Source organism: Debaryomyces fabryi (genome assembly GCF_001447935.2).
Source record: "Debaryomyces fabryi strain CBS 789 chromosome Unknown contig00095, whole genome shotgun sequence".
NCBI lineage: Eukaryota > Fungi > Ascomycota > Pichiomycetes > Serinales > Debaryomycetaceae > Debaryomyces > Debaryomyces fabryi.
Window position 1 is genome coordinate 1 of NW_015385521.1, and position 22606 is coordinate 22606.

Below are 22606 nucleotides of genomic sequence, written 5' to 3' on the forward strand. Positions count from 1 at the left end.
CCTCACAGGAAGATGTTGGTGTTTCTTCGCATGATGATGTAGGGGGATGTTTTCTATCAATATTTCCTTCAACTGAATTACTCACTACTAACAGAATAGGTCCTTGTGTTTGGCTAGGTCCCACATCTTGGATACCTCCCGTAATGCTGTCTTCAGATGCTGCAGTAGCGAAAGATGTAGCACTTAGTAAAATCACGACGTTTTGGTACTTCATGGTGATATGTAATAGCTTCTGTTGGGATGATTTAAAATGGATCTTAACCCAAATTTATACTTCGGATTCTAATTTCTTCCATTTATAGGAAACACTGTATAGGCTTATTATTTTCAAACCCTATAGTGAGCTTTTCTTTGATAATGTTAAAAATAACCTGAAAATTACCCCAGGATATGAGATTATTGGTATTAATAGTATATTATCATGTATTAGCTTCATACTATCAGTAACTGCAAAAATTTCGAAAATATTGCGACCAATGCTCGTTCGGGAAAATATTACCCCATACTAGCCAAACTAGTATACAAAGGGTCCCCAAGAAAGTTAGCATACGAGATTTATTTTTTAATCAGTAAGCTATAATCTCTACTAATGAACTAAACATGTAAATTAGTCCGTTCTCACTTAGAGTTTAGTTTGTATCTTAGTCATTCGTAAATTTATTTAGGTATTTCTAAATTTAGTCTGCGAACGTTTTTTAGGTTTAATTAAAATTTCATCTGCAATGAATGACAAAATTCTATGCCTAACTATGGTGATCTCCATTACTATATATTTACTTTCCATCATAAAAATGCAAATAAATTTCTTATTGTATAGAATGCTTTACGTTTTGATACTACAAGTTGAAATAAGATTAGACGCAGTGTATTATTTTGTTCAAATTCAAAATTGTGTTATATTGAAAAGCTAGTTACCTAAATATTTCTATTATTAAAACGGCTTTGTAGTTTTAAACTTCACTTTTCCAATATTAATATCTATTTGATATATCAATTTAATGTAATCTGATCTCAGGTCATCATTATCGTATAATTCTAAGTATAGTCTTTCATTGCTAACTTACTTTTAGAGGACTATAGATTATAACAAGCTTTCAAAAGACAACTAAATATTTAATTATTTTCTAAGCTATTTGAAAACTTCAAAAAATGAACGATCCATAAAGTTTTAAGATGCTAGAACAACAATAATTTCAATAAGAAGTAGCTAGTCTTTATTGATATCAGATCGACAGAATTACAATACTAATCAGTTCATAGCTTTCGTGTACATATAAATATATCATATTTAAGTTTAAGAAGACGTCTTAAAGATAATCATTGTTTCTAATTATGCCATTTCCATTTGTTAAGTTTGCCTCATAAATGGGACGAAAAGAATTATTAGAATCACGGATAACAATTTCCATTAATATTCATTCAAGAGTACCTACCCTCCATAACTCTAGACCCATTATTTTGAATTTTCCTATTTTTGTATCAGCATTAGTGCTATTTAATATTTCATTCCCAAAAGTATCACATGAATAGCTGACCCCGTTATATAGCGACTTATCTATCCATAAACCATTTTGACCCTTAGAAGATCCTATGGCTATGAAGTCATGATTTGAGTATATTATATTGTCATTGATACCAGTATACATGAATGCCTTGAACCTTATCTGTGGAGTAGGTGAATGGTGTGATATGTCTTCTTCGCTATTCGAATTGGAAGGCGAAGGAGTGAAAAGTTCAGACTTCCACAAAAAACATTCTCCATTACCATAATATCGCTTTTGATCCATTGGCCTTAAGTGCTCATTCACAAAACACCCGAATTTCGAATTGTTCTCGTCCTTTATTATTAAAACATAACCTTGGGGTCTTCTCCTTTCACGCATTGAATTGACACTACCTGACATCATTGAGCTGATAATGGAATCACCATATCCAACTTCAGGTTTATTCTTGCGAAGCTGCAGCAACTGGTAATCAGGGTTACTTTTCTGATAAAGTGTATTGAGTGATACCCCGTGTTGTTCTAGAGAATACACCAAATCCCACTCATCAAATAGCTGTAGCCTTCCTGGAAGTAAATTTCTGATGTTGTTGGCTAATTCATCATCCAATAATCTGCGTTTTGTAGACGCCTTATATCCTTTTAAGCTCAATTGTGATAATGGTGGTAATGAGCTCTCCCTTCCTTCCTTGCTTTTGGTATTCTCATCAATAGCGTTCTTTTTCTTATTTGATTCAGAATACTCAATAGATGCTGGTGATGTCTGTCTTCTCATAATCCTATCGAGAAATGTAGGTCTTCTATTAATGGGAGGATGGACTTCTGGTTCATTAGGTGGGGTATCCACAAGTGATGAGCTACTTGTATTTGTCTTATCTGATACCATTCTTTTTTTAATACGATAGATATGTCTTGGTATTAAACACAATAAATATCTATCTCGTTTTAAATGACAATTGATCTTTGTTACGCTATATATGATAATAGAGACTATCTTTTAGTTGAAGAATCGATTTAAAGAAGACGCTTTCATTTGAGAATGCGCACGCTCATATACACATGTTGCACCACTACTACCACTGCTCTAGTAGCCATTACTGCTTATAAAAACGTATAAGACCCGTGAGAAATTCGACTCCTACTTTAACGCTGTCAATAAACTGAACTTCAGGAAAACTTTCGTTTAATTTTTCATCTAATCCTGCCATGCCAGCACACCCTAATAACACACAATTGATGTTATCGTGAGCGTATTCTTTATTCAAGATATCTTTAACTCTAGTAGAAATCTTAGAATATTCCTCTGGGTCACTTAGACTAAGAACACTAACGTCAAGCCCCTTCGTCTTTTGAAATTTCTTAGTTGGAAACTCGCTAGCCCCAACGAAGTCTGTGATTGCTTTATCTAACAATGGCTCCCATTCATTCACACTTGTTAATATGAACAGCCTACTTACAGAGGGGTTCAGCAAAGCGTAGAGTAGAGTGGCTTGCATTATTCCTAGAATTGGCTTATGTGTGTGCTTCCCAAGCGAGTGGATCAAAGGATGGTCCGAATAACAGCAAACTAAAAATCCATCATGTTTATCAATAGTGCCTTTTTCTAGTAAATCTGGGAGTACTACCTTCTCGGATAATATTGACGTTTCGTTTCCATTGATCTCTTTGGGGGCTTCGGGAGGTGCAGTATAAAATTCAAATTGAACTTGCGGAGGTTTAATAAGGATGTCCTTTAAATTATTTGTGACACCAACTGATGAATTGGGATTAATTATGAGGATTGAGTGAACCATTTGAGACGTAGTCTTGAAATTGTGAACAGACCTATAATATTAATGAAAACCTTTGAAATATTAAACTATACTCTAGAGGAAGTATTTATATGCGCGATTTTAATGTTATCATCAAAAAGATAGATCAACCGCTTTAGACGCTGAATAAAAGCGAATAGAACATGTCATTCGTTGGGGTTATAGACTCAGAAAAGAACAAGGTTATATGGTCTAAGGCTATTCTGTCATTGGCGGCAATATCTGATCATCTTAAATTTATTATTTCTCCCGATTCATTATCTATTTCAGCAGTGAATAATGCAAAAACATCTCATGCAGAGATTTTCTTCAAAAAATCATTCTTTTACGATTACTTTGTCGACTTTACAAACATAATACCAGAAGGATTCGATAATGGCATTGAAAGTGGTATAGATTCCGAACTTGATGATTCTAGATTGTCGTACTCGTTCGTGATTAACTCAAAGCATATGGCCATACTTTTTAAGAATCTTGACGCGGTTGATATTGACTACATATGCTTCAAAATACACTGGTCGAGGGATGCACAGATAAACATGAAATATAAATTGTTGATAGAAATAAAGACCAGAAAATTAATTATTAAAAAGTATCAAACGAGTTACCAACCTGTTTTTAAGAATCAGTTAAATGTTTCATCGGTGTACAAGCGAGAATTATACAACCAGCAACACCGAGAAAAAAGCAAAGAAGAGCCCGAACGTGATAGAATAAACTATATAATGATTGAACAAATTATACCTAAGCAATTCTTGGACATGATTCCGGCGTCTACTGAAGATTTCAAAATTGAAATCAAAAATGAAAAGTTTCTGTTAAGTGGGTATACTAAACAAGTTCAAAAAGATAGGGAATATTTAAAGCAACAAATGTCTGTAACAATTGCTTTAACTCTTGAAGACTTACTCAATACCAATATTAGTGCTGAAGCCAACAATGAGCAAGGAAGAAAATGCATAAATTTCAGATTGAGAGATTTCAGAAATTTCATGAACTTAATTACATCAATCAGCATGCCAATAAATACAGACTCCAACAATGATGAATATTTAAATCTAAACAATATGATTTCAATGTCAAATGAAGATTATTTCGAAATATTCTTCAAGAATCCTGGTGACCCTATTTTGTTTGAATTGCAAAATAATCCCCACATTTTGATACAATACGTACAGATTACCAATGATGATGAATACGACCTACCAGAGAACTCTAAAGTCAATATTAACGGAGCTAATAATCCTCAAAGCAAATTAGCCTTACAGCCACACGTAATTCACAAAGTTTTATCAGACTCTGATAATATTTCCACAGATACTAGATTCTCAAAAAGCAACAAAACCCAAAAAGCGAAAACCTCTATTCCTTTGAAAATGGGAAAATCACCGCTGAATCCCGAATATAGTCCACCCACTAATGAATTATTTGTACCAGAAACCGAAAGTCAAACTGCAGCGTTTGATTATTCCTCAAATTATGAGAACGAAGAATTGATAACATATGGTAAGAGAATGTCACAAGGCGAGACACAAACAAATAAACGACAAAAGGTGGAAGAAAGAAACGGTATCGGGATACTAAATATAGATATGCATAAATTGAATAGTATGATCGATGGCAAGGAAAATGCCCAAATGGATAAGAGAATAATAATTAACGAAGATACCGATTATGAATCGGACGAAAAACAAGAAGTAACACTAGGGCCCACACAAGGAGCCGATCGTCCAAAATCTATATTTGACTGATCTACAATGGCTGAGCTGTACGTATTTTTATTTCGTGATGTATAGTATTGAATAGTTATATAAGTTAATATAGAATATGCATTATCAGCTTCGATCCACCCTGAAGACACAGAAATGTGTAGTCTAATCTAAATCCAAAAGGACATGTATTAATACCAAAAATTAACTCATTTGCTTTCAGAGCTGGCAATTTCTGGATTTTTTTCATAATGGTTCTTGACCCATCTAAATCCTTGTGCTAATTGAGCTGCTTCATTCACAAAATGACAACCAAACAATAAGTAGTTTTGAGGTGTCACAGCCATAGAATATCTCATGAAAACCAATGAGTATATAATCAAAGAACCTGTCATTGGTCCACTAATTAAATCCGCATCTTTCTTCAAGTCCAACATGGCAGCGACAGGGATACCAAAATTGGAAACAGGTCCCCAAAAATGGGTCGTACAAACATATCTCAACGATTGTTTAGAAAATAAAAAATCTGTGAACTTCTTAAAACCTGACATTATCCTATATCTTAAACCAATAGTTTATGTCTAATTTACTATTATGTAGGTGATAAAGCGTGAACTTCTAAGTCGGTTTTTTGGTATCCGAAGATTTCAACTGGTACGGCACGTGATTATATAAGAAGCCGATATCAATACAAGTCTTTAGATTTATGCATATATAGTTAACTAGAAATACAATAATGTTTAAAATGCATCTCGATTAAAAACTGGATTTCCATCGCCATCCACATCATTTTGTTGAGAATCCTGGTTAGAAAACCCCGAAGGTTGCGTTGGATAATCAGCATCATTTATTATTCCAATAAATGGAGTCGAGCTATTTGGTATAGTTGATGGTTGCGTGATGTTCAAGGACTGCTGTGGCATATCAAGGAAACCATAGGATCCGGGCATATCTGGTTGCTGTTGTTGTTGCTGCTGATGATCTAGTCTCGAAGAGGAATTATGCTGAAATTGTTGAGACTGGGACGAAGATGATTTTGATGGGTAGGAAGAATTTCTACTCCAAACGCCATTAAAGCTTGCATCTTCCTGAGGGGTGAAACCATCGATAAGCATTTTCGAAGATACTTCGGAAGCATGCAAAGGCTGAGGTTGTCTTGGCTGGTCAGAATAATTTGAGGGGTCCGAATTTTTAGACTCAGATTCAGTATGTTCAGATTCATTCTTGAAATTAGGCATAGGTGTATCATCGTCGCTAGGAGAAGTAAGGTGGTACGGCAAATTATCAGGGTTAGTTATCCAAAATGGGTCACGTAGATTAAAACCTTGAAACTCAGATTCGGGAATGTTACCCAAGTTGATTTGCTTTTGTAATTCATCGAGATCACTTTCAAATTTCTGACGGTCAATTTCAATATTAGTGTCTTGTTTTTTGTGGATTTTATCAATATGCTCAATGTTCCTACGAATCAAATGGGTTATATTCGAAGACCAAAGCTTGTTGTGATAGCCTGTCATTTTCGCAAAGTTGGACTCAAGTTTCAATAAAGTGTCCAAGCTATCTTCTAATTTCTTCAAGAACTCGGAATAATTAATTTCATTCTTATTTGAATATTCATCATATTCTATAAAGTCCTTGAATTTGTAATGCAAAAATGTGAAGATAACTAACATACCTTGATAAGTAAAAGAATTTAAGAATGGAAAATGTACTCTCAACAATTTTCCAAAACCATCCTTTTTTAAGTACTCAAATTCTCTTTCTTTATACTTTTCACCATATTGCTTTAAGAGCGAATTTATGAAATAAATCGAACAATCCAAATACTTACAGATGGAATCATGTAACGATCTAACAACCATAACTGTATCTTGTGGATCCTTAAACTCGATAATAAACGGTTGAAATAATTTGGCTCTGTTTATATAGAAAATAATCAAATCAACTAATAAATTTGTCTTGTCAACCACAAAATCCTCGCTATCATTTTTCACATAATTGGAATCTTCTTCCATAGAATCAATATTTATATCATCAACTAAATTATCATTATCATATAGCTTATCATTAATAAACCACTTTATTAGATCAATTTCCTTTCTAAATTTAGCGTCCAATTCTAATAAATCCTTGATCGAAAAATCGTTCATGAAGTTTTCGATCAACATCATATTTGAAAGCTTGAGACATTCACTAAGTCCAATTTTGAGGGATACAAGCATTCGGCACTTTTTCAAATCCAGTTTGGAATGGCCAGAATCAGAGACTTTCAATATTTTTGAATTGACATGCAACGAAATAGGGTTTGGTCTACCTAAAACAGAACAAATTTGACCACTAATATTCTTGAAAGCAAACCAGACTTTGTAACGTGCTATATCTTCGTCTTTTTCATTCAGTTGTTTTTCATCCATTAGACCAAACTTACCCATGACATGTAATCCAATAGAATATGATATAGAGCATGTGTGAAACATCATTGACCAACATTCTTCATATCTTTGTTCAATAAAATGCCATTCTGTGCATAGTATATAGGATTGAATCGTTGCAATAGCTTCATTAATCAAATTGTGTCTGATTTTTTCAAATCTATGGTACAAAATATCAGTTAAGTGATCTTTCACTTTCTTAAACTTTTCAAGATGTGATTCAACATTATCCAATAATTTAACATCAATAAATTCTCTAGCCGTAAGTCTTTGGATCAGTAGTAATAAAATCATTATAAGTAATAATAATTCATCATCATTTTCCCATTCATTGTCCTTCATGGCACAGTAATTATTTAAAAAGTCAACTATTTGTTGCTTGGAAATAAAGGTCTTATAAACAGGATGATAACTGAAGAAATAATCTACCAATTTAAAAATTACATGTAGATTCAATTCTTCAAGATTGGTCTTGGAAAGGTTTCTTGGCCCAATAATAGAATCAAGACCTAGTAAGAATGGTAATGGCTTCTTCAGCAACGACCTTTTGATCAAGTCTTGATTGTCCTGACTAGAAAATGATTCATGCATCTGTAACAGGTCATTTGAGCTTGGTCTTGTAGACTTTAGTTCCCCCAATCCTTTGTTTTTGCTATCTGATTCGGCATCGTTTGCCTTATTTTTGCCCTTGTCAAGGTTATCAATCATATAGTTCGAAGACAGCGGTCCATAATACTTATCACCCAATTCGGAGGTTTCTCCACTTATAGGAATAGGATCCTTCTGCTTAAATGATTCCAGTTTCTCATTCTTACTATTCGAAACACGACGATACCTATTTACCTGGGTAAGCAACTGCTGGTATTTCTTCTTCAATTTAGCATGCTCATCAGTAATTGTGGTCTTTTCGGTCTTTAAGTGATCCACTTCTTCAGCTAATGTCAGCAATCTCTTTGATTGTAAATTTCCCAGATGGCTACCTGTGTAATCGGATTCTGAATTACCTACGCTGCTACCTTCGCCACTGTTGTCCGAATGCAGCCCACTCATAGTCGAATTATCCAACTCATCCTCATTAATTTTAATATTACGAAATGTGGACGGAAAGTTACAACAAACCTTCCTCTTTTCACATTGATTACATGGTTTCATCTTATTACATTTGATTTTCTTACGACGGCAAGAAATACATGATATTGGGAAAACTTCACTCATTTTGTTTAAATCTATCCTAGGAGGCTCTTGCTACTTTTGTTGTTTTATCACACACTTTTTCGACTATTTTCTGTTGCTAGCCTACTAAATTAACTTGAAGCTGCGAAAAGCTATACCTGGTATTCAAAAGCTTATTAATATATGTTCTGTATTGTACTGGAATAGAAGAGCCATAAGTTGGTTAGTCCCCAAATGTTATCTATGTACCGGATAGAAGCACTTCATAAACGGAACTCCGAATGTTCGATCTCAATAAGCGATGATTCAGCTAGAATGCAGTATGTATACAATTGGCCGTTGTTAACGTCTTAGACACGGTGTCTCAAAGAAGCATATGCATGCACTATATACTTGTCACTCCTTTTTAAGTAGTTTAAATATTGAACATCCTTTGACACATAATACCTCGTGATTTTTCTTCAGAGACACTACAGAATACGGTATTAACATAATTCGGATAACCAAGTGGCTAGTTGTTCTTACTAAGTAGTGGGTAAGGAATATTCGTGGGCTATAGGCAATGTGTAGCCTGACACAGTATAAAATCAAAGTTTTGGAGGTGTGTATTTTAATATGTATACGACTATATGTTTCGAGGCGGATAGAGACATAGGATAGTGAAAATATATTTCGAAGCTAATAATAACACAAGACATTCAACAAAGACCGTTAGATATGCGTGACTAAAGAGCCGATATATGACTATAAAAATTTGACTTACAACCAGAGAGAAGGAACTAATGTCTATCATGTAGCGTCATGTTGCATGTTTGGTTCCAAAGCCAAAGTTAGCATTTAAAGTAATATACGAGATCAAACTAGAAACGATTCTGAGGAGCATGTATATCGTGAGGCATTAGTTATTGTATTTTATGAATAGTTTTGCTGTTGTACCTTGCATGCATAAAAGTAGTAACGACTCGCATATTACTACGGGACGCAATTTAAGAGGATGGGAGTAGAGCAGTTTTAGACGAGTCTAATTTGTCGGGCCTGTGTGCTGTGATACGTATTTGTAGCAAACATAGCTTCAGATAACGGAACCAATATAGAGCACTAACAGCAAATTAGGTAGCATGTGAAAGAAGAAAGGCCATATTATAAAAAGCTAGATCGAAGCATTGTTGTAAAATAATTAATTTTCAAATTTAAGCTGCAAAAAAGCTTCGACCATTTATTTAGGTAAGGAAAGCAAATACAAACACAATAAATATAAAATATATGCTTTAGTTACTATATACCCTAGAGATTATCAAGGGCCTGTAATGAAATATACATTACACTAGGAATCAAGAAATTATCGTTTAAATTGCTGACACCTTCTAGCACTCCTCCGAGAATACAGCTGACGAGTAAGTTTTCCCAGCTATGAACGTGTTGTGTCAAAATGTATTTATCAACAACATAGAACCCAGCCATGGAGAAGAAAATAAAAGCAGCAGTTCCTTGTACAGATTTCGAGCTTCCTTTCCATTTTAGAGAACCGAAATGTTTACCAATAACTGATGCAGAAGAATCACCGATTCCTAAGCCTATAATCCCAATAAAAGATTTACATGTAAGTTCACGTTTAATGCAGTAGTCGAAAACGATAGGGATAGTAACACCTATGATCAAGAAAATATACGACAAGTTCAATGGCCCCTTCAAATCTTTGAAGTCTTGGAAAATTACTAATTGTTTGTATAACCATTCTCCCAATATAGTGAATTTATTGTATCTCACGATTTCCAATATTATGAAAACAACTATTGATCCGAGTAAACTTATTATGGTGAAGATTGGCTGTTTTGGCAAACTTGGATACGCAATCATTACTAAAATTATATAGTGCCATACTTTTCTTCTGGAGTTTAAGGAAAGTTTGTTTGAGTTAATGAAAACGGCAGGAATGGAAACTAATAATAAAATTCCCCAAGAGCTTAAAATTTGAACTCTTTCTTCAGATTCCGTAATGTAATTCCAAAGCCAACTAATTGCATTAGTATTTGAGAGTATAGGTGCCAATAAATAGTTTGTAACAAAAGCAAATATACTTGAAAATAAAGCAATAATCCCTACACCAAAGATCTTCAGATTCCAGTTTTCATAAGCCTTGAAGAGAGGATAGATGAACACTAAACTTATTATCAAACTGATAATTAACTTCTGCAATATGGTCAATGGTAAATTGAAATCATCTGCCTCTCTTAAGCCAAATAATAAATTGGTAACCATTAAGCATAATAACTGGATTTCTGCTTTGTTCAATGTTGTGCTTGTGCCAGATATATGCTTCTTATCATTATTTTCTTGAATCAATTCTAAGTTTATAGCGTCATCTTCATCAATAACTTCATCTGATACGTATGTGGACGTATCTTCATTTCCTGAATTAGCTGAAGTGATGATATATTGTAGCAAGTAGTGCATGAACGTTATTTGAATCATCCTAAAAGTGGTAATGTCTTTATCTTCATTATAAACTTCGAAAAACATCACGGCCGAAATAAATTTAGGAATAGGATGCAAGCCGTCAATTATGAAATTATTCAAAGCTAAATTGACCAAAAAGAATTTCAGTTTGAGAAGAAACGAAATTGTTAATGGAATAAACACTGAATAAATATGATTGAATTCTGGTAATTCAGGTTCTTCAAACTGTCCAGGGTTCGCCACATGTTTCTTTAATTGGGCTTGATAGCCCAAGATCAAAGCTATACCAAGCCCTAACAAATTAAATCCGATAACAGCATAATTGTTCCAGAAATGTTCACCAAATGTCAAGTATAACACTTCACTAATGTATAAAACAACCAAAAGTTGGACAAACTTACACAAGTCTAAATTATCGTTTAAAAAATCTTGAACCCTGAAAATATAATTAAGCGGAAATGAATAAGACGATGGATCATCGCTTTCCTCACTTGCTGGGATATTCGACACCTCTGGCTGCACTGATTCATCAGCTATAGCACCATCGGCTTTTTCACCAGGATTTGCAAATATCGCTGCTGTAGACCTTACCCCTGTAGCAGGTGAATCTGCTTGGGAACTTCTTCCTCTTGAATTGTTTTTTCTAGGAGGCATATCAGCAAATGAATTGACTTATGGTCATATCTATTCCTAACAATTATCAGTTGGAAATCTTTCATTTTAATTCTGGTTATATGCACACCCATAAATTATGTTAAAACGTTCACTACAGCAGACCTATGATGAATATACTACAGTTATCTCCCAATTGTGTCAGATTTGATTCATTGGAGCATATTCAGTTGTAGCCTACCCATATGCTTATGAATTGGTATAATTATTTTAAGTTTTAATCAAAAGTAGAATATCATTAATTTGCATTTTTAGATAAGCAGAATAACAAGAAGTATGAAAGACAGAACGATACTAATCCAGATCTATGACTAAGCTTTGTTGGGTCCATGAGGTTATATTTGGGCTATCCGAAAACTAGGTAGCATAATTTTTTGATTTTATAGAGCAATTGTTGCGACTCAAATCTCGTGGGTAGTATATATTACAACTTTTCGGGACATATATATAAGTACCATTTTCGTTTTATTCTGACAATTGTAATTGAATCTTTCGAAATTTACACAAATTTATATCAGAAAATATGGTCAAAGCATTAATTGCAGTTACATCTTACAACGAGGTTTTCTATGACGATGGAGCCAAAACTGGGCTATTCGTTAGTGAGGCCTTACACCCATTTTTGGTTTTTAAGGAACAAAACTTCGATGTGGACTTTGTTTCCGAAACCGGTACTGTGGGCTACGATGAGCATTCTCTTAGTCCAGACTTTTTGAATGGTAAGGATGCTGAAGTGTTCAATGACAAGAATTCCGATTTCAACGTCTCAATCTCCCAGATTAAGAAAGCTTCGGATGTGAACGCAGATGAGTACAAAATTGTCTATTTTGCCGGTGGTCATGGTACCGTGTATGATTTCCCTCAAGCTACTGGCTTGCACAAAATTGCCCAACAAATCTGGAAGTCGAATGGAGTGGTGGCTGCAGTTTGTCATGGTCCGGCTATTTTTGATGGATTGAACGACCCAGAAAATCCAAACAAGTTATTGGTCGAGGGAAAGACTATAACAGGGTTTACTAACGCTGGTGAAGAGATCATGGGTGTTGTTGAGACATTAAAAAAGAAGAACTTGGGCTCTATTGAGAATTTGTCTTCAAGCTTGGGTGCAAAGTTCAGTCCACCATCAAGTCCCTTCGAAGAACATTCAATTGCTGAGGGAAGACTTGTTACAGGTTCAAATCCAGCATCTGCTAGCTCTACTGCTGTTAAGGCTATCAATGCATTGTCCTCATAATTGTAATGCCGACGTATATATTCTAAAATGTTCGCTACATACCGCGGAACATTATGAGTGTGTGTAATAATCAATTATTATTCATGATAAGTTTTTTGTAGTTCTCGTAGATACTTACAGTCTATAAGTAGACAGGGACGAGGTGAAATGAGTTCGATAATAAGCAGCATAAAGTTCTATATCAAGTCAACGATATTTGGCGCTTTAATTAGTGGTTGTGCAATATATGGGGTATTTGCATCAATTTTGTTGAGACTTATTGGAAAGAAGGAATATGCTCAATACACCGTTGCTAGGGCATTCTATTTTACCTTTTCCACTATACTTGGTGTAAAGATTACTATCAAGAATGAACATTTCTTGCACGATGTACCGGGTATTGTTATTTCAAACCACCAATCAGCATTAGATATTTTGATGTTGGGAAAAGTATTTCAACCAGGATATACAGTAACAGCTAAAAAGGCTTTACAATACTTCCCATTCTTGGGGTGGTTCATGTTGGCTTCTGGTACGTTCTTCTTGGATAGAGCTAGGGGAGAAAAAGCTAGAAAAGTTTTGGATAATGCCTTAAAAACCTTGAAGGCTGAGAAGAGAGCATTATTCATGTTTCCTGAAGGTACAAGATCTGCTACCAAAGAATTAGAAATGTTACCTTTCAAGAAAGGTGCATTCCACTTAGCACAGCAAGCAGGTATACCAATTATTCCAGTTGTGGTTAGTAACACCTCAACCATCTTTAATGCCAAGGATAGAGTGTTTAATTCTGGGGAAATTTTTATTGAGGTTTTAGAACCGATATCCACTAATGCTTTAGAAACAAGCAGCGATGTAAGTGCGTTCTCATTAAAAGTTAGACAAGAAATGATAGAAGCTTTACAGCATGTTGGTTATTCAAGAACACTGGGCACCTCTGCTGAACAATCATCTGTGAGCGACAACACGGATGAGGATATCACCGATATCGATACCGATACAGACCCAGAACAAAATGAGCTTTCTGAAGAAACTCCATTAATGGCAAAATGATTCGCACTGTTTGCAAGTAGAAATTTGAGATATATATCGCTAAATAATAAATATACTATTAAACTATATTAAGTTAGATTCATTGTTCTAGAATTATTGCCTTATTTTTCTTCTTCGTCTTCTTAGGCCTTTTAACTGAAATTATATTATCTTCAGTAGTAGAAGGATGCTCTTGTGCAGCCGTAGAATTCCCTGCATTAGACGCATCCTCATTTGTAATTTTTTTGTCACCACCATCTTTCTCTTTTTTCTTAGATTTACTTTTCTTAGATTTTTTTGGTTTCTTGCCAATCGACGATTCTGCCAATTTAGTCCTCAAGTCATCCAAATCAATATCGTATTCATAAGGCTTATTCTTAGGTTCTATTGTCGATGCAGTATCTGAAATTGATGAAGAATTCAAATCAAAATTATTTAAATTTGAAGAATCAATATTTAAAACATTCTTCTTTCTAGGTTTTGACGGTTGAACTACTTCAGGCTCTGGCTCATTATTTGAACCTTCAATAGTTTCTTCAGATAAAATAACTACCCTTTCTTTCTTCACTTTCTTGGATTTAGGTTTCTTTGATTTTAATTGTTGGCCGGAATGAATTGAAGAAATCTCATTAAAATCAGGACTTGATTGCTTCTCATCATCTGCCACAAGAAGTTTATTTGACTTGGATTTTGATTTAGACTTCTTATTATTTGTCGAGGTAATATAATATGGATCATCTTTTAACCTCTCGATTCTCTCCTGTTTTTTTCTGAGATCCTCCTGACTCCCTTCGTTAGAAAGATTTATTAAAGGATAATCCGACTCGTGTATAGAAGAATCGTCCGACAAAAACATAGAATAAGAATCTTCATCATTGTCTTCATCTTCACTTAATTTTTCGATTGGAGGTACATTAATTTGATTATCTAAATTCAAACTCTGAGGAATTTGAATCTTGCGTTGAGAATTCCAGGAAATTGGATTTAATGGATAGGATTTAAAGAATGAAGGTAAAACATGTGTTAATAACATTGGTAATTGCTCATTAAATGACTCTGGAGAGTGCGATGAATAGTCTTCAGTCAATTGGAGGGCATTCTCTATAGACGAGCTATTGAATGCAGCACCATTCAGGTCAATTGCATTAGCGTCCTCTTTTTCTTCATCCAGTGATAGTAAGTTTTCATAATTTTTGCTTAAGTGGATTTTTGTATCAGTTTTTAAGCTATTTTCTTCATTATCTTCTTCATCACTACTCTCTTCATCACTAGCCTCTTCATCACTAGCATCTTCGTCACTGGTCTCATCACTATCTTCCTGATCATCAATTTCCTCATCATCATCATCATCGTCACTGTCGCTAAGGGATTCATTTTCACCGTCCTTTTTCTTTTCAGCTAACGCTAACTGCTTATAATATTCTACTTCTTCACTTTCTAACTTCTCAATGGCCGCATAGTTATTTTTGACCATGGCTTCTAAACATAGTTTCAAGAACTCTAACCAAGATAATGCACGTTCCTGAACTTCATAATTAGAGTGATACTCCCAGTTCTCTAAAAAATTAATCAATTTAAATAAAAAGTAACTGAGTTGTTTATAATTCTCCTGTGTTATGGATCCATTAACAGAATTGTAACCAGTAACAATTCCGTTATATAATTTAATTAATGCCTGGATCAAGACAACAAGAACTTCAGATTGTTGTAACTTAAGAAGTTTAGCAGATATTGGAAAATTGAGTGAAGTTACTAAGTTTAGTTTACAATCAATTTTATTATTTACGAGTGTATTGAAAATTTGAATCAATTTCCCAATATCTACCTCACTGGTAACATTGCTTATGTCTTCATCTTCATCACTTTCATCAGAAGTAATCCTAAATTCATCAATGTATTCTCCCATTATCCAATAAAAGTCTCTTAATAGTAATGGACAGTTTTCCAAGATTCTAACATCTTGAACAGCATCAGAAATGACTTTATTAAGAATTGCTGATCTAATAGATGGTACTCTTGTGGCTAATATTTTAAATTCCTTACCAATAGCACTCGCTATAGAATTGGAGATGCTTTGGGAAATAGTTGCATTATTTATAGAAGATAATGGTAATAAAGTTAAGTTAATCATGTCTTTCAACACTGCAATATACCATTTGAAGTTAGGAATATTGGAGTAATTATCTTTTGAGGATATTGATAATATTTTCATAGTTATTTCTAATTTCAAAGTTTCAGGGATTGCAGTTGTTTCAGAAGGAATTAATTGAACTAATAACACCTTAACTAATTCAGTTATATTATCTTCGGTAACTAAACTAGAACTGACTTCCAATGCTTTTCGTTTAATAATAAGGTCATTATCAGTAAGACAATCCATAATCACTTGTGAAACACCTTTCACTTTATGCATCAAATCAGGAAATATTTGTAGAATGTTAATTAAAGCTAATAAGCCAACAAATTTTAAATTAGAATCTCTGGTTTCGAAAAAATTCATGATTTGCTCGATACATGTTTTGGCAGTTTCTCTGTCTTTAGACGAATCTGGGTACAACATTGAACCATTGACAATACAATTAATGCACTCATATATTAAAGAAGAAGCCTGGGTTTTTAACATTAATTCCATTATGGTTGGCAATATTTTCTTTTTCATTCTTGGCTCAACTTTTGACAAGCTTTGAAACAATTTGAGAATTCTGATAATTAGCCAATTATTTTTAGTCCCTTCTAAAATTGTGAAAAATTTTGGCAAGTAAGTGACAAATACATTTGGATTCTTCTTTGAAATCTCACAAATCACATTAATGGTAGCACTTACTACAGAAATGTCAGAGTCATCCAATTTGTCTATGATTCTATTAAAGTTCATCCTTAAACTATCTGGGTATTGTAGGAATATTTTGTACATTGCCAACACGGCCTTTTTACGAATATATGGCTTGGAATGATTTAATTTAATTAACACATCATCGTTTATGTCTTTTGATAAATTGGGTGTCACAATTGTAGCAATTCCACTTAATGCAAGACCTATTTCGATATGATTATGCGAGTTTAAATCCTTCTTAAATTGATTAGTAGCAAGAATTAATAAGTCTTGTTCGTTTTTGAATGACTGTATTGCTGCCAAATAGCCAATTCTTTTCTGTTGAAACTTACTTGAAGACATAACTTCTAAAATTTGAAAATTACACCATGACATTTCAAAGCCATACATTTCCAAATATGTTAACTTCAATATTGCCATAGCTTTTGTCTCTAGATCAGTTGTACTCAATTCATTTTTGCATTCCATAATTGCAGAATCCAAGAATGCCAGTAAGCTTTCGGCGGATTCTTTGGAATATGATCTGATTCCTTTGATTAAATCACTAAGTGATTTTTCAAACAGAATACCAAAAGGCTTCAATCTTGCCAATACTTCTGCATTCTGCAACTGAAATGATGACATGGTCAAATCAATATGAACTTGTATTAGTTTATTATCCCAAGTTTTGGGCGGTAAAATCTTAAAAGTAAGAGCGAAACGACAGTTCACCATGCCATGATTTTGTGTCACTATCAAATTCCATAAAACCTGTATCAATTCCTAAGTTGATAAATGGAAGTGTAATTTGGAGATAAACATGTCCTTTGACAATGCCACCAATAACCTGAAGGATTGTATAAACACAGAACCTAATAATAACAGAATAACTAGCGTTGACTCTGTTGGGCAGGAGGAAACGATGTCTTCGACAAAATCGAACCACCCGAATGATATAGGGTCTTGCAGTGAAAGCGATAGCGATGATGACGACTATTTCCTAAGCGACGAAGAAGAGTTGAACAATATAAGTTCTAATCCAAACGAGGGCGAGGCTCGTTTGAATTATTCGACGAGTATGGCCGACCATATTGCATATCTTTCTAATTCACTTACTTATGCATTAGATTCATTGCAATTAGATAAATCGCTTGTTTTACAGGCACAACTAAGCGGTCAGTTGAACAACGAAAAACGAAAAATCATAGACAAAAGAAAAGAAGTTGTTGAAAAAATTGAGAATCTAAAGCATCTTTATGATTACAATTTTGGCTCAGCTAATATCAAATCAAGCCTCAGTAGAGTGGAGAAATTGAAACAAGATATAACTGAAATCGAATATAGAATTGAGAAATTAAAATCAGGTCCTTCGAAAAGTAATGGTTCAACACTTAGGGCAATGTTTAAATCAAAAAACCAGAATACAGGAATCGCCAATAGGTACCCTATTGAGTATAACCAGGCTAAAGATAAAGTTTTAGAAAGACAAATTGAAGAATAACAACATTATATTTTATCTTTTATCTAATCACTTGTATATATGATTCCCAAACCATCTAACCATGAACCTACATAACCATACATGCCTATTACACGAAAACCTCGGCCAGGGGATTCCAACGTCGATAAATGTCCACCATTCCCATTACCAAACATTGGTGATTTTCTGCCGGTATTTGTTTCAATTTGAATAGCATCAATCCAGGCACCATTTCTAATATGGAATTTGGTAATAAATTCACCCAGGCCAATATCATAGTCCGAATAATGTGACTTTTCATGGCCAATGGTTACAACCTTATGGCTTGTTTCTTGAGTGTTGTTTCTAGTATCAGAAGAATCGGACAGTTTGTTAGTTAGCCTGTGTAAATAATTTCTAAGAGGAACTTTTGGAGGGTTTTTTGCTTCAGCATTATCAGAAGTATTGAAATAAAATCTAACACCGTCTAATGCGCCTCCGTGATAAATACGAACCTTGTAAACTTTTTCAAGCTCAAAACCTATGACTGATTCTTTATCTTTGCTTTTACCTAAAAGTGCACTTTTATATCCGGTAAGAATACCTCTGTTTAAGCCAAAATCACTCTTGATTACATTTTGAGCTGCGTCAGTTGAGCAATGTTTCTTGAAATCATTAATATACAAATCACCACCCAACGACAATACTCTTACTGCGAAATGCTCATCAACTTCATTCGAGTTCTTCCTGAGAGATTGAAAGCAAGAATCATAGTCTAACATTATTTCATGTTGTAGACCTGTACCACCATAGGACTTAGGGAAATAGGAAAAGGAATGTCTTGTTAAGTCTTTAGAAATGAATTCAATCAAATAGATACCAGATCCAGACTTAATAAGGGCTCCTCCCAGAGGGGTATTATACAGAGTTGGTGTTCTATATGATCCTTCATAGCTATCATCCAGAACCATAGTTGTGGATTGTACCTTTCCATATGTTGGATCGTTTGAATCAATTGGCAAACTAAAGGAGTCATGATAGAAGAACCTGATTAAATCCAATCTGTTCCAGTGACAAACCTGAGGCCACACGCCATTAGAATTGATCAATTGACCTCTAGATTTTGTTCTTAGGCATTCTACTTCCCTGGTCATAAACGACCTGTTCCACCAAATATAATCACGAAGCATCACACCATCGACTTGATGAGGACAGCCTAATAAATGTCCAATTTCATGCATAAATGCACCCAATGTAATGTTCAAACATTCCCAACTTGTACCACATTGATTACAATCATTTGCAACCTCATTAATGGATAAATGAGTTCCATCTAAAAAGCTTGGAGTTAATTGAGGGAAATTAGAAGGCCATGAATGTAATCCATGAGACCCAAATATTGCTAATTTGATGTTTGAATTACCACCACCTAATGCAGCATGCGTTAAGATAATGTTCAGTTTCGTATCAAAATGTGAATCCAAATACAAAACAGCACATTGAACAGCAGTCTTCAGGCGCTTAAATTTGTCACTTAACTCAGGAGTTTTATCAATAAGCTCCAACGCATGACTGAAAAGCCCGCCGGTATTATTTCCTTTTGAATTCTGCTGGGCTAAATTAGGATCTCTTAATTCAGCCACCGTTTTCGGAGATCTCAATACGTGTATTTTAATTTCTTGATGTGAAGTCGGTGAATCTACAGTATAACCAAATATCCCTTGGCTTGCAACAGATTCTTCCACAAACTGGAAGGACCTATTACTCATACCCGTAGACCTCATATCATCCTGCGTAAAGGCTTGCATTAATCTACCAGCTACTTTCAACTTTTTAATTGCCGTTTGAAGATTCGCTTGCTCACCTCGTTTCAATCTATATTGTGGCATATCATAGACTCCTTTAGAGTCTTTACCAACTAAGACACATAAATGAACTGGTTTATTCTGCGGCAATGGATTGAAATTAATATTTAATTCAGATCTATCCACAACTTTAGGCTTTCCGTGAAAGTACTCAGGAAAGCCGAAGGGATTTATACGTCCATTATCCATAATCTCAATTATGAGCCTATTCCTCTCATTTGGTGAGACATGAATCAAAGCCTTGAAATTACCATTATTGACCTCAAAACATTGTGGTGGAAATACCCGATTATCGTTATTCACAACTTGTACGATACCTTGCGTAATTCCAGTCGAAGTTTTTCCACTAATTAAAACGGTGGGTGACGATACAATCTCATTATCTTGGTAATTTAACGTAATTGTCATTATATGTGAACTTCAATAGGAATGATAACTTTGCTAAGTTTAATAACCTTAACAAATGGTTATAGCCTGAATTTTGATACAGCACGTGATATAAATACTCTACATAAAAAGAAGCCATTTTGAATAATATTTTGGATCAATATCGGACCCTGCCGCTAGGAATGTCAGAGAAGCGATCTAATAAGCGATCAGAGGCCGCAGTAGCAGCAGCAAAGCATTGGAGTAGTAAGAAGAGACAAAAGGAAAACACTAATGGGCAAGAAAGCACGAAAAGTTCTGAGGAACATCAGGTTGATATTGTATCTTCTCCCAAAGAAGTTATTGTGGTGTCGTCTGAAGATGAGGCACTTGATGAAAAAGACAATAGAGAACCTAGTCAAAGTATTGAATTAAATCGGTCCCAAATAAGGCTCATGAGTGATCCGAGCTATTCGTTACATGAAATAAAAATTGATAATGATGTGAATAAGGACACGATTCTGTTATCTGATTTAGTTGGTAGCAAAGATTTAAAAGAGACCTATCAGTTCAATTTTAGCGTAGACTTGGAGTTTTTTCTTATGCATTTACACCCTGACATGTCAAAATATCTGAGAAAAATTACATTTATAACTGGGTCCAGGTTACTTGACGCAAATGAACTGATCCTGGATATTGCGTTTATAAAGTCGAAGTTTAATATCAGTGAGTTGACAGCAGATCTTCCAATAAGGTTTGGAACTCATCATACAAAATGATGATCAATTTTTACACAGACGAGACTTGTGAAATAGTCATAATGACATGTAATCTACAGAAAATTGATTTTGGCGGATTAACTCAGATGTGTTGGAAGTCAGGGAGATTACATAAATCAAATGGTATTAAAACCCCGAAAAGGGGAGCTCTATTTCAAAAGGATTTAAAGAATTACTTATGCAGGTATAAGAAGAAGCCACTAAATGAATTATCTAAGTGTATTGATGAATACGACTTTCTGCCAGTTAATGTAGAATTGATAGCATCAGCTCCTGGATTTTTTAATATGGCAGAAGCAACTGATGAAAGTGAAATATACGGTTATGGGAAGTTATACCAAGTTTTACGGAGGAATAACTTATTGATAGATAATTCGAAGCGAGAAAATAAATATAACGTATTAGCCCAAGTATCATCTATTTCATACCCATTTGCTACAGAAAAACTGAATACAGCATCAATTTTTTCACATTTATTGTGTCCTCTAATATTCTCAGGAATGTCTAGAGTATCATTCAATTCATTAAAGCCAGGTGCAGAGCTGTTTAAAAAAAATCAAAATACGCATAACTATAAACCTCATATATTATATCCTAGCGTAGAGGATGTAGCTAATAGCAATGTTGGTTTTGCGTCTGGACAAGCACTTCATTTTAAATATACAACAACACCAACTCATCGGAATCAATATGAGCAAAATATCAAACCATATTTGTACCGATGGCAATCTGGATCATCTAAAGATGAGACAGGAAGAGAAAATGTAGTACCCCATGTTAAGTTATATATGTGTGATAACGGCGACGATTGGTCTACTTTAAGATGGGTCTTAATGGGCAGCCATAATCTTTCTAAACAGGCGTGGGGAGCCAAGAACGGAGCTAAGTTTACAAATGGAGACCCTCTGATATATCAAGTGTCCAGCTATGAACTAGGAATTTTAATTCCAGGAAATGTGAATCAAAATAAAAGAGAACATACATTAAAACCAGTTTATGGCAGTGATACTTTCCCTACAGGAGAGAGGAATAACTATATACCTTTGAGAATGCCATTTAAATTACCTCCTGTAAAATATCAGTCTTCAGACAGACCTTGGAGTGCCATAATTAATTACGGAAACAACCCGAAGGATAGATTTGGCCAATGTTACTATGGGCTCGATACTTAATCCAAGCTTTACAAAGATGTTTCATTCTTCGCATAAATAGAACTCATGTTAATTTTTAATAAGATTCAAAAATAATTCAATTTATAATCATATAATACAAATACAATATTGAAATATGTATTTATCCATTGATAATACTGTAGTTACCTTTGGGTG

The 22606-nt window shown here is 34.4% G+C and overlaps 13 protein-coding genes across 13 annotated transcripts; 6 read left to right on the plus strand and 7 right to left on the minus strand.

Moving 5' to 3' along the window:
* Positions 1-1415: 1415 nt before the first annotated feature.
* On the minus strand, positions 1416-2387 carry OXR1 (Oxr1p; the record flags this gene model as incomplete). The annotated part of the gene is made up of 1 exon (XM_015612793.1): positions 1416-2387. The coding sequence occupies one exon, from the start codon at positions 2385-2387 to the stop codon at positions 1416-1418; it is 972 nt and encodes a 323-aa protein (XP_015466360.1).
* A 208-nt stretch (positions 2388-2595) lies between these two features.
* On the minus strand, positions 2596-3294 carry DCG1 (Dcg1p; the record flags this gene model as incomplete). The annotated part of the gene is made up of 1 exon (XM_015612794.1): positions 2596-3294. The coding sequence occupies one exon, from the start codon at positions 3292-3294 to the stop codon at positions 2596-2598; it is 699 nt and encodes a 232-aa protein (XP_015466361.1).
* Positions 3295-3455: 161 nt separating this feature from the next.
* DDC1 (Ddc1p) lies at positions 3456-5063 on the plus strand (the record flags this gene model as incomplete). Its single annotated transcript, XM_015612795.1, has 1 exon — positions 3456-5063. The coding sequence occupies one exon, from the start codon at positions 3456-3458 to the stop codon at positions 5061-5063; it is 1608 nt and encodes a 535-aa protein (XP_015466362.1).
* Positions 5064-5230: 167 nt separating this feature from the next.
* AC631_03967 (pyruvate transporter) lies at positions 5231-5572 on the minus strand (the record flags this gene model as incomplete). Its single annotated transcript, XM_015612796.1, has 1 exon — positions 5231-5572. The coding sequence occupies one exon, from the start codon at positions 5570-5572 to the stop codon at positions 5231-5233; it is 342 nt and encodes a 113-aa protein (XP_015466363.1).
* Positions 5573-5761: 189 nt separating this feature from the next.
* AC631_03968 (Zn(II)2Cys6 transcription factor) lies at positions 5762-8668 on the minus strand (the record flags this gene model as incomplete). The annotated part of the gene is made up of 1 exon (XM_015612797.1): positions 5762-8668. The coding sequence occupies one exon, from the start codon at positions 8666-8668 to the stop codon at positions 5762-5764; it is 2907 nt and encodes a 968-aa protein (XP_015466364.1).
* Positions 8669-9910: 1242 nt separating this feature from the next.
* AC631_03969 (dolichol kinase) lies at positions 9911-11737 on the minus strand (the record flags this gene model as incomplete). Its single annotated transcript, XM_015612798.1, has 1 exon — positions 9911-11737. One exon carries the CDS (start codon positions 11735-11737, stop codon positions 9911-9913), a length of 1827 nt encoding a protein of 608 aa, XP_015466365.1.
* Positions 11738-12278: 541 nt separating this feature from the next.
* GLX3 (glutathione-independent methylglyoxalase) lies at positions 12279-12989 on the plus strand (the record flags this gene model as incomplete). The annotated part of the gene is made up of 1 exon (XM_015612799.1): positions 12279-12989. One exon carries the CDS (start codon positions 12279-12281, stop codon positions 12987-12989), a length of 711 nt encoding a protein of 236 aa, XP_015466366.1.
* Positions 12990-13136: 147 nt separating this feature from the next.
* Positions 13137-14018, plus strand: SLC1 (1-acylglycerol-3-phosphate O-acyltransferase; the record flags this gene model as incomplete). The annotated part of the gene is made up of 1 exon (XM_015612800.1): positions 13137-14018. The coding sequence occupies one exon, from the start codon at positions 13137-13139 to the stop codon at positions 14016-14018; it is 882 nt and encodes a 293-aa protein (XP_015466367.1).
* A 79-nt stretch (positions 14019-14097) lies between these two features.
* APL5 (Apl5p) lies at positions 14098-17454 on the minus strand (the record flags this gene model as incomplete). Its single annotated transcript, XM_015612801.1, has 1 exon — positions 14098-17454. One exon carries the CDS (start codon positions 17452-17454, stop codon positions 14098-14100), a length of 3357 nt encoding a protein of 1118 aa, XP_015466368.1.
* Positions 17455-17629: 175 nt separating this feature from the next.
* Positions 17630-18310, plus strand: AC631_03973 (uncharacterized protein; the record flags this gene model as incomplete). The annotated part of the gene is made up of 1 exon (XM_015612802.1): positions 17630-18310. One exon carries the CDS (start codon positions 17630-17632, stop codon positions 18308-18310), a length of 681 nt encoding a protein of 226 aa, XP_015466369.1.
* Positions 18311-18333: 23 nt separating this feature from the next.
* Positions 18334-20541, minus strand: AC631_03974 (putative metalloendopeptidase; the record flags this gene model as incomplete). The annotated part of the gene is made up of 1 exon (XM_015612803.1): positions 18334-20541. The coding sequence occupies one exon, from the start codon at positions 20539-20541 to the stop codon at positions 18334-18336; it is 2208 nt and encodes a 735-aa protein (XP_015466370.1).
* A 161-nt stretch (positions 20542-20702) lies between these two features.
* AC631_03975 (uncharacterized protein) lies at positions 20703-21278 on the plus strand (the record flags this gene model as incomplete). The annotated part of the gene is made up of 1 exon (XM_015612804.1): positions 20703-21278. The coding sequence occupies one exon, from the start codon at positions 20703-20705 to the stop codon at positions 21276-21278; it is 576 nt and encodes a 191-aa protein (XP_015466371.1).
* A 41-nt stretch (positions 21279-21319) lies between these two features.
* AC631_03976 (uncharacterized protein) lies at positions 21320-22450 on the plus strand (the record flags this gene model as incomplete). The annotated part of the gene is made up of 1 exon (XM_015612805.1): positions 21320-22450. One exon carries the CDS (start codon positions 21320-21322, stop codon positions 22448-22450), a length of 1131 nt encoding a protein of 376 aa, XP_015466372.1.
* Between the last annotated feature and the right edge of the window lie 156 nt (positions 22451-22606).